The following is a 15,434-nucleotide window of genomic DNA, read 5'->3' on the forward strand; positions in this document are numbered from 1 at the left end:
CCCCGTTGAAAATGAATGGATGAAATACAAACTTCTATATAGTTCGTATTTCTCAATGGATTTTAAAGGTTCCAAAGTCGAAATGCTCTTTGCTCTTGTTAGTCAACTGTTAGCATGCTAACTTTAACATGCTAATGATTTAGGCTAGCATTTTAGCTCATTTCATATATCTTCATCTACCATGAATTGATTAACGTGGACCCCGACTTAAACAAGTTGAAAAACTTATTGGGGTGTTACCATTTAGTGGTCAATTGTACAGAATATGTACTGTACTGTGCAATCTACTAATAAAAGTTTCAATCAATCAATTCACCTAAAAATCATTGATTTTTTTCCTCTGTGTTATCTTAGAAGTATGCTAGCTGTTCCCGGTTAACATTTTGTTAATAGTAATCTAACATTTTTTGCTAGCATTTTAGCTAATTTGATATATTTTCACCTAAAAATCATTGATTTTGTTCATAGGTGTTATCTTAGAACGGGGGTCGGCAGCCCGCGGCTCTAGAGCCGCATGCGGCTCTAGAGCCGCCCTAGTGGCTCTCTGGAGATTTTTAAAAAAATGTATGAAGAATGGAAAAAGATGAGGGGAAAAAAAATCAATTTTTTTGTTTTAGTATGGTTTCTGTAGGAGGACAAACATGACACAAACCTCCGTAATTGTTATAAATCACACTGTTTATATTAAATATGCTTCACTGATTCAAGTATTTGGCGAGCGCCGTTTTGTCCTACTTATTTTAGCGGTCCTTGAACTCACCGTATAGTCTGTTTACATGCATAACTTTCTCCGACTTTCTAGGACGTGTTTTATGCCACTTCTTTTTCTGTCTCATTTTGTCCACCACACTTTTAACGTTGTACATGAGTGCACAAAGGTGAGTTTTGTTGATGTTATTGACTTGTGTGAAGTGCTAATCAGACATATTTGGTCACTGCATGACTGCAAGCTAATCGATGCTAACATGCTATTTAGGCTAGCGATATGTACATATTGCATCATTATGCCTAATTTGTAGCTATATTTGAGCTAATTTAGTTTCCTCTAAGTCCTCTTAATTAAATTTACATCTCATGACACATGTAATATGGCTTCTAATTTTTTGCGGCTCCAGACAGATTTGTTTTTGTTTTTTGGGTCCAATATGGCTCTTTCAACATTTTGGGTTGCCGACCCCTGTCTTAGAAGTATGCTAGCTGTTCCCGGTTAACATTTTGTTATTAGTATTCTAATGTTTTTTGCTAGCATTTTAGCTAATTTTGTACTTTATCCTCTTATAAACTATGTATTCCTAGAAGTATGCTAGCTTTTCCGCTTTAGCATGTCAATGATAATATGCTAACATTAGCATGCTAACGTTGTTTGCTAGCATTTTAGGTCTTTTTGTACTTTTTAACCTAATAATCATGGACTTTCTTACTTGGCACCATCTTAAAAGTATCTTTACCTGTTCCCCTGCATCCGTACTCATGTTAGCACGCCAATGTTTATGCTAGCTTTTATACTTTTTAACCCAACATTCATGGATTCCGTAACGTTCTGCCATTTTAGGAGTATGTTAACTCTTCTAACCATACCAACATTTAGCATTTCAAGATTTATACTACATTTCAGAACAGCTTCTGCTCTTTCCTCTCAAACCATTTTTAACTTTTAAACTATTTCAACATTCAAACCATTTCAGGTCAGCGTCAGCTCTTCAACATTCAAACCATTTCACCATTCAAATTATTCTTCCAGTCATTCTACATTCCATCAGCATCAGCAGCTGGGATAGGCTCCAGCACCCCCGCCCGTAAGGGACACGTGGTAGAGAATGGATGGTTGGATTGGGGCATCACAACATTTACTAGTTTTAATGTTTGCCTTTCTAGTTTGCACACACTTTCAACTGCTAATGTAACCAGCCAATCATTTCAATGTGTTGTAGATGAAGGGACTATTTCCTGTACATGTGGCTACAGCCCTGCCAGGCCCAGAAGGTCCCAAAATCATAGAACTGCTGCTGCATGCTTTAACCGACCCAGATGCACGGGCAGGCGACCAGGACGAGATCTACGAACCAGATAAGGTTTGTATGGTCATGCAGTATTTATATTGCTAAAATGATGACGGACGCGGTTTGAGTGGGTCCCTGGGAAATTCAAAAAATACTTCTATTTATTTATATTTATATATATTATAATATATATACATATATTATAATATATATAATAAATACTTGTATTTATTTATATACAGTATATATTTATTTTAATATATATAATAAAAACTTGTATTTATTTATATACTGTATATATATATATATATATTTATTTATTATAATATATATAATACATACTTGTATTTATTTATGTATATATATATATATATATATATATAAATATTTATTTATTATAATATATATAATAAAAACCTGTATATATTTATATATATATATATATATATATACATATGCATAAAGTATTTACACTAAAGGCTAACATTATTGATTCATTAATGACATTAATGATTCCAGAGATGTGCACTTTAACATTTTTTTATTGCAATTGATACCAAAAGTATTTGTTCATTTTTAGTTATGATCTAGCGTTCTGACTGCACTTCGGATAAACTTGAATACTTGTAAACCTTTAAAAAACTTGAAAAACGTGTTTTTAAAAACTTGAAAAATGTGTTTTGTTGCTGTTGTTGCTTGCTACACCAAATGTGTTTGTTTATTTCACTTGCAAATAAAGTGAGAAAAAAGGTAAGTGGTCATTTATGTTGTTACACTTTTCATAGAACTGAAAGCGTACCATAGCTATATCGTGATAGTATTTAAATTTGGTTTCATTTACTCTTTCAATTTCGTCTATTTGTATTTGTGTTTGACTTTATCTTCTACTGTTACCAAATAGCATTATTTTAGTTTTACTGAGATTCAAAGATAGTCTGTTTTTGTCAAACCATCTTTTTAATTTGTTAATTTCTTCTGTTATTATTTGTATTATCTTCTGTGTGTTCTCTCCTGAACAAAACGCTGTTGTATCATCCGCGAATAAGTCTAACTTTTAAATCGTTTGTAACCTTACAAATGTCATTTATATAGAGATTGAACAATTTTTGGTACCAGTATTGATCCCTGAGGCACGCCGCAGGATATATTTAGCGTTGTCGACGTGTGTTCGCCTCGCTTCACGTATTGTTTCCTGTTTGTTAAATAACTTCTAATCCATTTTAAGACCAACCCTCTGATGCCATACCGTTCTAGTTTTTTTATTAAAATATTGTGATTAATTGTGTCCAATTTTTTAGTTTGATCCATCAACACTGCTGCCGCACATTTTTTTTACTATCTATTGCATTGGTCATTTCTTCTGTAATTTCCATGGAAGTTGAAACATTAGCTCTGTATCCATATTGGTTCTCAGCGAGTATTCTGTTTTTGTTTGTGAAACTCTCTAATCTGTTATTGAACAGTTTTTCAATGGTTTTAGAACATTGTGTAAGTAAAGAAACAGGTCTATAATTCGTAAATTGGCGTTCTTCTCCAGTCTTATAAATCGGTGCAACTTTAGCTATTTTCATTTTGTTTGGGAATTTACCTGTTTGAAATGATAGGCTGCTTATTTACGTTTATGGTCCTGAGATCTCTTCTACACTGCAAAAAGTCAGTGTTCAAAAACAAGAAAAAAAATACAAAAATGAGGGGTATTTTATTTGAACTAAGCAAAATTATCTGCCAATAGAACAAGAAAATTCGGCTTGTCGAGACTTTCCAAAACAAGTAAAATTAGCTAACCTCAATGAACCCAAAAATACCTTAAAATAAGTATATTCTCACTAATAACAAGTGCACTTTTCTTGGTAGAAAAAAAAAAGAGACCTTTTTGCTCAATATGTTGAAAAATATTCTTAAATTAAGCAAATGGCAGTGCCATTATCTTGACATAATGATATGCGCTCGGCATCACGATTTTTTTTTTCATGCTTGAAGTAAGAAATGATTACTTTAAAAAAGTAGTTTTATACTTGTGAGTGTTGATGACACAGCTTTGCAACAGTTGATATTCTACTTTCAAGCATGTTTGACTCAATATAAGTCATCAAATCTCAGCAACAAGCTGTAATATCTTACTGAGATCATTTAGTTTAGTTTAGTCTTTATTTGAAGGGACAATGCACAGAAACATTAAGTTCAAAGACAGATATGTTCTGTACCAGATTATAGCTCATTTCCATCTGCAGTCCCTGGCTACCTAAATTAAAGGGATACAAAAATCATGCAGTAAAATTATGACAATAAAAACATACTATAGCATGTTTTTAAATCAAGAAAAGTCATAAAATGCCCTTTCATGTACACATACTTAATATACAATACAAGCACACCTCATTTACATCATCACACAAAGACAATACATGCTTTTGTTCACATCTGTCATCATTTGTAAAAACAACCATGATTTTAACACACACACCTCACAATTTACAATAAAAATGCTCTCATGGATAAATATAATACACATTAGGTTGATGTGTCAAACATAATGCCCACCTTAGTGACCGTGTGAGCAGCTTTGATTGCTCCAAAGCCACTTTTTAACTCCAATTGTGAATGAAGAGTAATCTGTTAAGACTTTTCAAGTTTGTTGTGAGGTCGTTCCATTCCTTTAAAAGCCACTTTTTAACTCCAATTGTGAATGAAGAGTAATCTGTTAAGACTTTTCAAGTTTGTTGTGAGGTCGTTCCATTCCTTTATGGCTTTATATGAAAAGGCTGATTGTGCAAAAGAGGTTTTACATCTGGGTACCCTACACTGCCCCCTGGTGGAGGCTCGTGTGTTTCTAGTTGTCGCAGCAGATGTAAACTGGACAAAGTGCTTAAGTGGCGCTGGTGCAGTGTTATTTAGGATTCGATGGGCCATTCGTATTGATGCTAATCTTTGAATGTTAGCTAAATTTAACAATCTACATTTTTGGAGAACTAAACAGTGATGGTGGTGTTGTGGTTTTCGGTCAAGGATTTTGAGGGATTGTTTGTGCAAAGTTTCCAATGGCCTCAATGTCATTTTGCTTGCCTGCGACCAACATGTTGTACAATAATAAAAACGAGACATAATCATTGCATTAAAATAAGTTTGAGCTGCCTCCAGTGTTAATGAATTCCTGATACATTTGAACGTTTTTATGTTGTATTTAAGACTCTGGCACATCTGTTTGATATGTTTTTTAAAGCCAAGTGTTGGCTCTAAAATGACACCCAGGTAACGATAATCACTAACATTTTGTATTATTTCCTTATTAACCGTTATATTTGGAAAGGATGACATTTTATATTTGTTTACAAAATACATTGTAGCAGTTTTCTTAATGTTTAATGTAAGACAAGAGTCATGTAGCCATCTTGCCACCTTCTCCATGGCTGCTGGAAGTTTTCTGGCAACCGTTTCAGCGTCCTTTCCCCAAGTATAAATAACATAAATACATTTAGGACCAAAACCCTTAAAACAAGTAATACACTAACATAAAATCTGCTTAGTGAGAAGAATTATCTTATCAGACAGAAAATAAGCAAATATCACCCTTATTTGAGATATTTAATCTTACTTAGATTTCAGTTTTTGCCATGTATAACCTTTTTTTATCGTTTCCATATCAATTCCATTACAATCAGTTGAAGTCTTAGATTAGCATTTTCTCACGATTTTAACTATTTCCTCCTGTGTCACATTATCGAGGAACATTGAGTTTGGGATTTCTATCAATGGTATCATTATAGTCCTCCATGTGTCAGGGATGATGCGGGACACGTACCAATGGCAGCACCCCCCCGATGATGTTTGTCTTGAATGGTATTTGCAGGTTTCCATGAAGGCCAGAAAAACATGGAGGATCACGAAGTCATGCCCTGGAGAGGGAGGACGAACACCTCTTCACGTGGCCTGCCAGAGAGCCACTGACCACTGTGTGAGTTCATGGCAGCAAAGTCACAGAATGAGGATACATCTAATTGGGGTTAATTTACTTAAACGTTTTGATTTCTAACTTTGGTATGGCAGGTTAGTTTTAGATCAGACAAATCAACTTTCTGTAAATATCAATAATCATATCAGTTTAGCACTTCATACTTTTTCCACATAAAGCATGACTATAGGACATACGGTCTATGGAGGTTCAAATACATCCAGGTCTTTGTACTTGTCAGGGCATTCAACTGATTGAAACTGGACTGTTCGGTTTGTCTTAGACGTTTAGCCTCTCATCCAAGTAGGGTTCATCAGTTCATGCTTTGTCAGATCTACAGTGCATCCGGAAAGTATTCACAGCGCTTCAGTCTTTCCACATTTTGCTATGTTACAGCCTTATTCCAAAATGGAATGATTTCATTTTTGTCCTCAACAGTTCTACAGACAACCTACAATGATAATGTGAAAAGTTTTTTCTTTTTTATTAATTTAGCAAATTCATTAAAAAAAATAATGTACATAAAATATTCACAGCCTTTGCTCAGTACTTTGTTGATGCACATTTGGCAGCAATTACAGCCTCAAATATTTTTGAATACGATGCCACAAGCTTGGCACACCTGTCTTTGGGCAGTTTCGCCCATTCTTCTTTGCCCATCCCTTTTTGCAGCGCCTCGCAAGCTTCATCAGGTTGGATGGATAGCGTTGGTTTTCATCCAGGATTTCTCTGGACATTTCTGCATTCATCTTTCCCTCTATCCTGACTTGCCTCCCGGTTTCTGCCACTGAAAAACACCCCCACAGCATGATGCTGCCACCACCATGCTGCCCTGTAGGGATGGTATTGACCTCGTGATGAGCGGTGCTTAGTTTCCTCCAAACTTGACGCCTGGCATTCACGCCAAAGACTTGAATCTTTGTCTCATCAGACCAGAGAATTTATATGTATATTGTAGCGTCCCGGAAGAGTTAGTTCTGGGTATTTGTTCTGTTGTGTTTATGTTGTGTTACGGTGCGGATGTTCTCCCGAAATGTGTTTGTCATTCTTGTTTGGTGTGGGTTCACAGTGTGGCGCATATTTGTAACAGTGTTAAAGTTGTTTATACGCCACCCTCAGTGTGACCTGTATTGCTGTTGACCAAGTATGCATTGCATTCACTTGTCTGTGTGAAAAGCCGTAGATATTATGTGACTGGGCCGGCACGCAAAGGCAGTGCCTTTAAGGTTTATTGGCGCTCTGTACTTCTCCCTACGTCCGTGTACCACTCCGTACAGCGGCGTTTTAAAAAGTCATACATTTTACTTTTTGAAACCGATACCGATCATTTCCGATATTACATTTAAAAGCATTCATCGGCCGATATTATCGGACATTTCTAATTGTAACATAACAAAATGTGGATAAGATGAAGTGCTGTGAATCATTTCCAGATGCACTGTAGTCAAGATCTAGAACTAGACTCGATAAATGGAGACTAAATCTAACCAATCTAGGTCTGTGAGCATGAACTGATGAATCCTGTTTGGATGAGAGGGGAAACGTCTTCTAAAACAGTCCAGTTGCGATCCATTGAATGCCCTAAGTTTACAATACTGATACATTTGGAAAACTGTTATTGATCAAAACATGTTTTTAATGGCTAATCTGCTTGTCTTCATGCAGAATGCCAGCAAGGTGGTATCCCTATTGCTCTCCCACAGAGCCAGAACAGATCTCCTCTGGAGTGGACACTCACCTCTCTCCTTAGCAATATCAAGTGGCAACGAAGTGGTAACTGCTTTATACAAACTCTCAAATAGACTGTAACTTTCTGTCCATTACCACAAATCGTCCTGCTGCTGCTAAAGCTCTATCCTGAATTATTAATCTGGTGTTTTCCCTTTTAGGCAGTGGAGGAGCTATTGAGAGGAGGTGCAGACCCTAATATTCCTCTGGGTCGTGGAGTGGGCAATGCTCTTTGTGCACTAAGTAACTTCAGCTACGATCTAGATGACAAAAGAGTAAAACTGGTATTTTCCCACACACATATAATTGAACTTATTTCTGGAGTTTATTATTTAAAGGGGACCTATTATGCAAAACCAACTTTTCTTACCTATTTGTATATTTGGGATCTGCATGAGTCCCGCCAATTAAAAATCAAACCCTGAGGCATTGCGGAGATATTTATAAAAATAATCTTGCCATCCTTCATACTTCTTTCAAATGAGCCATATGTCCTCTTTCCTGGCTGTGACGTCACGGATATCTCCATATATGGTAGAAATGTACCCAAAGGTATGGATTTTTTATTATTGTCCATTCTTTAACATGTACAAGACATATAAGAACTGAAATTACATTTTCGGCACAGTCCCACTAAGAGCAGACATACGTTACAGGGAGACAAGAACAGGACCGCCAACGGATCAGCCACTTACGGCGCTCCTTAAAAAAGGTGGGGAAAAAGGTGATATTGGCTTAACCCTCGGGAGGTGGTCCAGACTGAGTCCAAGGGAAAAAAACTCATTTGCCATAGCACACATAAACATGTTACGTATAATCACAACAACTCGCAACAGAGGGGGGGAGTTGGGGGCCTGGAGGCCGGCCTGCTGCTATAAAGCGCTACTCAGCCGTCCATCACCCCAAAGGGGAATCAAGCGGTGGTGATGGTGTTGGGTGGGGTGTGTGTTTGTGTATATGCCCATTGTCTTTAGGTGTAGTGGTGTTGTGTCCATAGGCCTGCATGCAATGCAAGCAAAGTTCGACTTCCAGGTGTCGTTGAGGAGAGAGGGAGGTCAAAAGCGTCCATCTTTGAAAGTCCTCGGGGATGTTTACAGAACAGCCTGCTCCTGTTGTTGCAGCGTCAAGGCCATTCGAGGGAGTCAAATCATAGATTAGGATTTTTGTTTTTCCGCGAGCAGACATTACAATGGCTTGTCTGTTCTATTCGTCCATGTTGGCTCTCATATTAAATTTTTCCCTTTCAACAAGCTTCTCCATGATGTGATCCATCTTGCGATTTCGTTCAGAAATCGCCCCAGTCTGTGATCCCACAGCCCGACCCAATCCTTCCATTGCAACGAACAGCCTTTGGGCTCCTTGAGTGGCTGCCATCGTTTTACGAATTTGACGATACACCAGAGCAATGCCCTGCCCAATCAGCAGGTACCCCACGATCATGGTTCCAAATAGGTAGATGTCTTCCACGTCCTCGATGGAAAGGACTGAAAGGCACATGATTCTCCATTTGTCCCAGGAATCTCTCACATACCCCGCAACGATGGTTCCATCAGGGCAGCCAGGCTCCCCGGAACCTCTTTTCCTCGTCGAAAAGATTTTGTCAATTGAGTCGAGAGTCCAGCTGATCATTTCCATGTCTGATGTTTAGATTTGGAGGACAGAGCAAAGAAAGAGGCTTCAAAAAAAGTGTAGACAAAACAAAGAGAGCAAGCAAGGAGAAGACGGGAGGAGAAAAAAATATGCGACCGCCCTCATCAGAGGCAAGACAGAAAATATAAAGTATTTGTGTGAATCTGCCATTGTAGTCCGATGCTGGAGTCAATAAGTTCCATATTTTTCTCCATCCTCTTGTTGTGGGGCAGACTGGCTCGTACATGGACATACATCCTCCACTGTTGCCATTTCTAATAAAAAATAACGTGTAGTACTTATGTCTGTCAGACTCAGTAGACTCGATAGAAACGCTGAAAGCTACAACACGGTTGGCAGGGATAAGACCGCCCACAAAATGGTGCATCGTGAAGAGACCATCAGAAAGCGGCTAGAAGATGGTCTGTAAAACATCATCTATGCAACATTTTGACCAAAAAAACACCATTACATGTTACGTAGACCACAAAGAAGTGTTTTAAATGTAGAAAAATAAAATCATAAATGACCCCTTTAAGTAGTCAAACTTTTTTTTTTGCTTCATGTACTGTTTATGATGTATTAACATTATCGTTGGTTTTTTTTTTTATTACTCCAGTAAGCCAATGAAATGCTTATTCGACTTTCAAGTTTTTAAAAATAGTTGCTGTTCTGTATTTGTCTTGTCTTTAATCCAGTTGGACATGCTGGAAAAGGCTGGTGCTGACATGTTGATGCCAGTCGTTGTGGGTGATGTCAAGGGGACTGCAGTTGACTTTGCACACCACTCTTTTAATCAGGTATATTTTTTTATTGCACAATATAGTGTATGTCTAGCTTGTGTGTTATTGTGTGCTTAGCTATTGTGTCGCTGCTAGCTCTTAGTAGCGAGTAGTACCTTTTGTAAACGACTTCACTAGAATACAAGAAAAGACCAACCGCGCGTGCTTATTGGAGGATATTGGAGGTTACATCGGAGATTTTAGATGCAAGAGCATATTCTTACGTCCACTATGAAACCAGCCGGCCAACGGACCCCCACATATGTTATACCGTCCGAAAGGTCCCGTTTGCGCCGATGGTATCTTTTTGCGCTAATTTTCCAACGGTTTACACTAGAGTCATATAACTTGGTATGGGACGCTTGTTAAGTGTTAGCGTGCTAACTTTAGCATACCATGCTAGCACGCTAACTCTAATTATACCTTACAGTCCTATAAGTTAGCCTAAAATGAAAGACATTCAAGCCCATGATGAGTAGGTAAACTTCTGACCATATGTTTTGTTGACATACAGTACAACCTTGGCATTGTCTAACAGTTGTTTGTAATACTCCTGTCCAGGACCTGCGTATTGCCAACACACCCTTCCACACTCTCAACATGGGGGAGAGGGAAACGTTCAAAACACGTCGCCACCTGCTGAGCATCATGGGAGATCTGCTGAGACACACTGCGGTTCAGAGAGAGAAAGAGCAAATTGAGAGAGAGAAGCGCATTTCGCAGACTGCAAAGTTTACAGGTTTTTGTCTGTTTTCATTTCGATATGGTCATCAACCATACTTGCCAACCTTGAGACCTCCGAATTCGGGAGATTGGGGGGGGGTCTGAGGTCGGCGGGGTCTGGGGGGTGGGGCCGACGGGCTGGCTTAAGGGGGAAGGAGTATATTTATAGCTACATATCACTGAAATTCAAGTATTTCTTATATATATATGTATGTATATATATATATATATATATATAATATATATATATATATATATATATATATATATATATATTATATATATATAATATATATATATATATTATATATATATATAATATATATATATATATATGTATATATATATGTATATGGATCCCAAAGGAGGAAAACTCCACTCAGCTGGACCAGTTCCGCATCATCTCCCTGCTGTGCGTTGAGGCAAAGGTTTTCTTCAGCGCTGTTTCCAAACGACTGTGTACCTACCTGGCAAAGAACACCTACATCGATACATCTGTCCAGAAAGGCGGCATTTCAGGAATGTCAGGATGTATGGAGCATACCGGTGTGGTGACGCAGCTCATTCGGGAGGCTCGAGAGAACAAGGGCAACCTATCAGTACTGTGGCTTGACCTGGCAAACGCATTCGGCTCCATTCCGCACAAGCTCGTTCAACTCACTCTGATGAAACATCATGTACCCAGCAGGTGTAGAGACCTCATTGCTGATTACTACAGCAATTTCAGGATGAGGGTCTCTTCCGGACCAACAACATCCAGTTGGCACAAAGTGGAGATTGGTATTATCACAGGGTGTACTATCTCTGTGACACTGTTCTCACTAGCCATGAACATGCTCACCAAGTCTGCTGAGCCAGAGTGCAGAGGGCCCCGCACAAATTCCGGACAAAGGCAACCACCCATCAGGGCATTCATGGATGACCTCACAGTCATGACAGAATCAGTTCCAGGCTGCCGTTGGATTCTGAAGGGACTTGAAAAGTTGGTGGAGTGGGCCCGGATGCGTTTCAAACCCGCCAAATCCAGATCAATGGTGCTGAAGAAGGGGAAGGTGGAGGACAAGTTCCGGTTTAACATCACAGGCACGGCCATTCCAACAATCTCAGAGAAGCCAGTCAAGAGCTTGGGCAAGGTTTTTGACTGCTCTTTGAGAGACACAACCTCCATCCAGTCGACATGCGCTGAGTTGGATGGCTGGCTGAAATCCGTGGACAAGTCAGGCTTACCTGGGAAGTTTAAAGCCTGGATTTACCAGCATGGCATTCTTCCCAGGATCCTGTGGCCCCTCCTCATCTACTCGTTCCCCATCTCGACAGTTGAGATCCTAGAACGGAGGGTCAGCAACCACCTCCGGAGATGGCTGGGACTACCTAAGAGCCTGAGTAGCATTGCACTCTACGGGAACAGCAACAAACTGCAGTTGCCTTTCAAATCCTTGGAGGAGGAATTTAAGGTAACTAGAGCCAGAGAAGTGGTACAGTACAGGGACTCAAGTGATCCGAAGGTGGCCAAAGCAGGGATCCAAGTGAGGACTGGCAGGAAATGGAGGGCAGAGGAAGCAGTTCAAGAGGCAGATGCAAGGCTGCGACACAGGAGCCTGGTTGGAGCAGTCACACGGGGTCGAGCTGGGCTAGGATTCTTTCCAACTCCCCAACTGAACACTAGGGGGAAAGAAGGCCGACGTCTTGTTCAGGATGAGGTGAGAGCGGCAGTGGAGGAGACAAGAACCTGCAAGGCTGTTGGAATGAAGCAACAGGGAGCTTGGACAAGATGGGACAATGCGGTTGAGAGGAGAGTGACCTGGGCTGAGATTTGGAAAGCCGAGCCGCAACGCATCAAATTTCTCATCCAGGCAGTGTATGATGTGCTCCCAAGCCCTTCAAACCTGCACACATGGGGCATAGCAGAGACACCAGCATGCCCACTGTGCTCCAAGCGAGGAACCCTGGAACATATCCTCAGTTGCTGTACAAGGGCACTTGGAGATGGAAGGTACAGGTGGAGGCATGACCAAGTCCTTAAGACCATCGCTGAAGCCATTAGCACAGGACTTGCATTGGCAAAACAGTTCCACCCCTCCAAGAAAACCATCGCCTTTGTCAGAGCTGGGGACACGCCAACTCCTGCTAGTAGAACATCAGCAGGCATCCTGACGTCTGCAAAAGACTGGCAGTTGTTGGTGGACCTTGAAAACCAGCTGAAGTTCCCCAGCCACATCGCAGTCACCACCCTGCGACCAGACATTGTCCTTGTGTCTGAGTCCACCAAACAAGCTGTGCTGCTGGAGCTGACAGTCCCGTGGGAAGATCGCCTGGAAGAAGCCTTCGAGAGGAAGCTCTCCAAGTATGCGGGACTGGTCAGCGACTGTCAACAGGCTGGTTGGAGAGCAAGGTGTTTCCCTGTGGAGGTTGGATGCAGAGGATTTGCAGCCCGTTCCTTGGTCAGAGCCTTCAGCAGTTTGGGTATCGATGGAGAGAGAAAGAGGAGAGCCATCCGCAGTACCACCGAAGCGGCGGAAAGGGCCTCGAGATGGTTGTGGCTCAAAAGAGGAGATCCTTGGAGTCATGGTAGCTAGCGAGCCGTCTGGACACAAGCCGGGGGATTTGATCACCCCCGGTTGGGTCGCTTGGAGGAGGGCGTATGACCAGTTGAGAGACCCGAAACGCCCGGTGAATCCAAGAGGTCACTGAGGATGTGTCCAGACTAAGCATCAGTAGATGTATGTACACAGTGTATATATATATATATATATATATATATATATATACTTATATATATATATATATATATGTATATATATATGTATATATATATATATATATATATATATATATACTTATATATATATATATATATATATATTTTATTTTTATATATAAGTAAAATAAATGACTTTCAGTGAATTCTAGCTATATATATATATATATATTTATTTTATATATATATATATATATATATATTAGGGGTGTGGGAAAAAATCGATTCGAATTCGAATCGCGATTCTCACGTTGTGCGATTTAGAATCGATTCTCATTTTTTAAAAATCTTTTTTTTTTTTTTTAATCAATCAATCCAACAAAACAATACACAGCAATACCATAACAATGCAATCCAATTCCAAAGCCAAACCCGACCCAGCAACACTCAGAACTGCAATAAACAGAGCAATTGAGAGGAGACACAAACACGACACAGAACAAACCAAAAGTAGTGAAACAAAAATGAATATTATCAACAACAGTATCAATATTATTTACAATTTCGACATAGCAGTGATTAAAAATCCCTCATTGACATTATCATTAGACATTTATAAAAAATGAATAGTGTCACAGTGGCTTACACGTACATCGCATCTCATAAGCTTGACAACACACTGTGTCCAATATTTTCACAAAGATAAAATAAGTCATATTTTTGGTTCATTTAATAGTTAAAACAAATGTACATTATTGCAATCAGTTGATAAAACATTGTCCTTTACAATTATAAAAGCTTTTTATAAAAATCTACTACTCTGCTTGCATGTCAGCAGACTGGGGTAATCCTGCTGAAATCTATGTATTCCATGAATAGAGAATCCTTTTGAATCGGGAAAATATCGTTTTTGAATCGAGAATCGTGTTGAATTGAAAAAAAAAATCGATTTTGAATCGAATCGTGACCCCAAGAATCGATATTGAATCGAATCGTGGGACACCCAAAGATTCACAGCCCTAATATATATATATATAAATAAAATAAATACTTGACTTTTAGTGAATTCTAGCTATATATATATATATATATACATATATATATATATATTTTTTTTTATATTTTATTTTATTATATATATATATATACATATATATATATATATATATATATATATATATATATATATATATATATATATATATATGTATATATATATATTTTTTTTAATTTAATTTTATTTTATATATATATATAAAATAAATATATAAAATAAATACTTGAATTTCAGTGTTCATTTATTTACACTTATACACACACATAACACTCCTCTACTCATTGTTGTATTTGAAAGTGCAATGCTTTGCAGCCAGTAGCACAGCCTTTGAAGGATCATCTGTGATATTTAATTTGCAGGAAATGAGTGAGTTTAGGGTCGAATTGTCCATCCTCGTTCTAGTCTCTGTCACTCGTCGTCGCCATGACTGTCTCTTCTTCGTTCTTCTGCTCCGTCTCCTTCTTGTTGCGTGCGCAGTTGTGCACTCTCCAAAAGCCGTAGATGTTATAACGTGACTGGGCCGGCACGCTGTTTATATGGACGAAAAGCGGACGCGACGACAGGCTGTCGTCACTCAGGTCCACACGGACCTGGAGGGGGCGTGCCTTGTTGTCCGGCTGGAAATCAGGAGAAATTCGTGAGAATGGTTGTCTCGGGAGATTTTCGGGAGAGGCACTGAAATTCAGGAGTCTCTCGGAAAATTCGGGAGGGTTGGCAAGTATGTCATCAACCAAAATGGTGTGTACCATTCCGCATTCAAAGAGATGCCTTTCCTCATAGGTGAAGGTGCTGTTGTTTCCAATGACAACAAACCTCCCACGGCGGCGAAACAAAGGTAACACGCAAATACATTTCCAAACGGCGCATA

At 39.1% G+C, this 15,434-nt stretch overlaps 1 protein-coding gene across 3 annotated transcripts in view; it reads left to right on the forward strand.

Moving 5' to 3' along the window:
• LOC133635409 (ankyrin repeat and MYND domain-containing protein 1-like) overlaps positions 1–15,434 on the forward strand; it is a 46,042-nt gene that overhangs the window by 26,645 nt on the left and 3,963 nt on the right. For all 3 annotated transcript variants that reach the window (XR_009822060.1, XM_062028586.1, XM_062028585.1), the window contains exons 10-16: positions 1,932–2,072; positions 5,848–5,952; positions 7,615–7,722; positions 7,839–7,961; positions 10,005–10,106; positions 10,650–10,827; positions 15,347–15,401. Coding sequence is in view for 2 of the 3 variants with exons in the window: in XM_062028586.1 (XP_061884570.1) it covers positions 1,932–2,072; positions 5,848–5,952; positions 7,615–7,722; positions 7,839–7,961; positions 10,005–10,106; positions 10,650–10,827; positions 15,347–15,401 (812 nt within the window). In the remaining variant the exon portion in view is untranslated. The remainder of the gene's footprint in view (positions 1–1,931; positions 2,073–5,847; positions 5,953–7,614; positions 7,723–7,838; positions 7,962–10,004; positions 10,107–10,649; positions 10,828–15,346; positions 15,402–15,434) is intronic.

The sequence above is a fragment of the Entelurus aequoreus genome, linkage group LG19 (assembly GCF_033978785.1).
Source record: "Entelurus aequoreus isolate RoL-2023_Sb linkage group LG19, RoL_Eaeq_v1.1, whole genome shotgun sequence".
NCBI lineage: Eukaryota > Metazoa > Chordata > Actinopteri > Syngnathiformes > Syngnathidae > Entelurus > Entelurus aequoreus.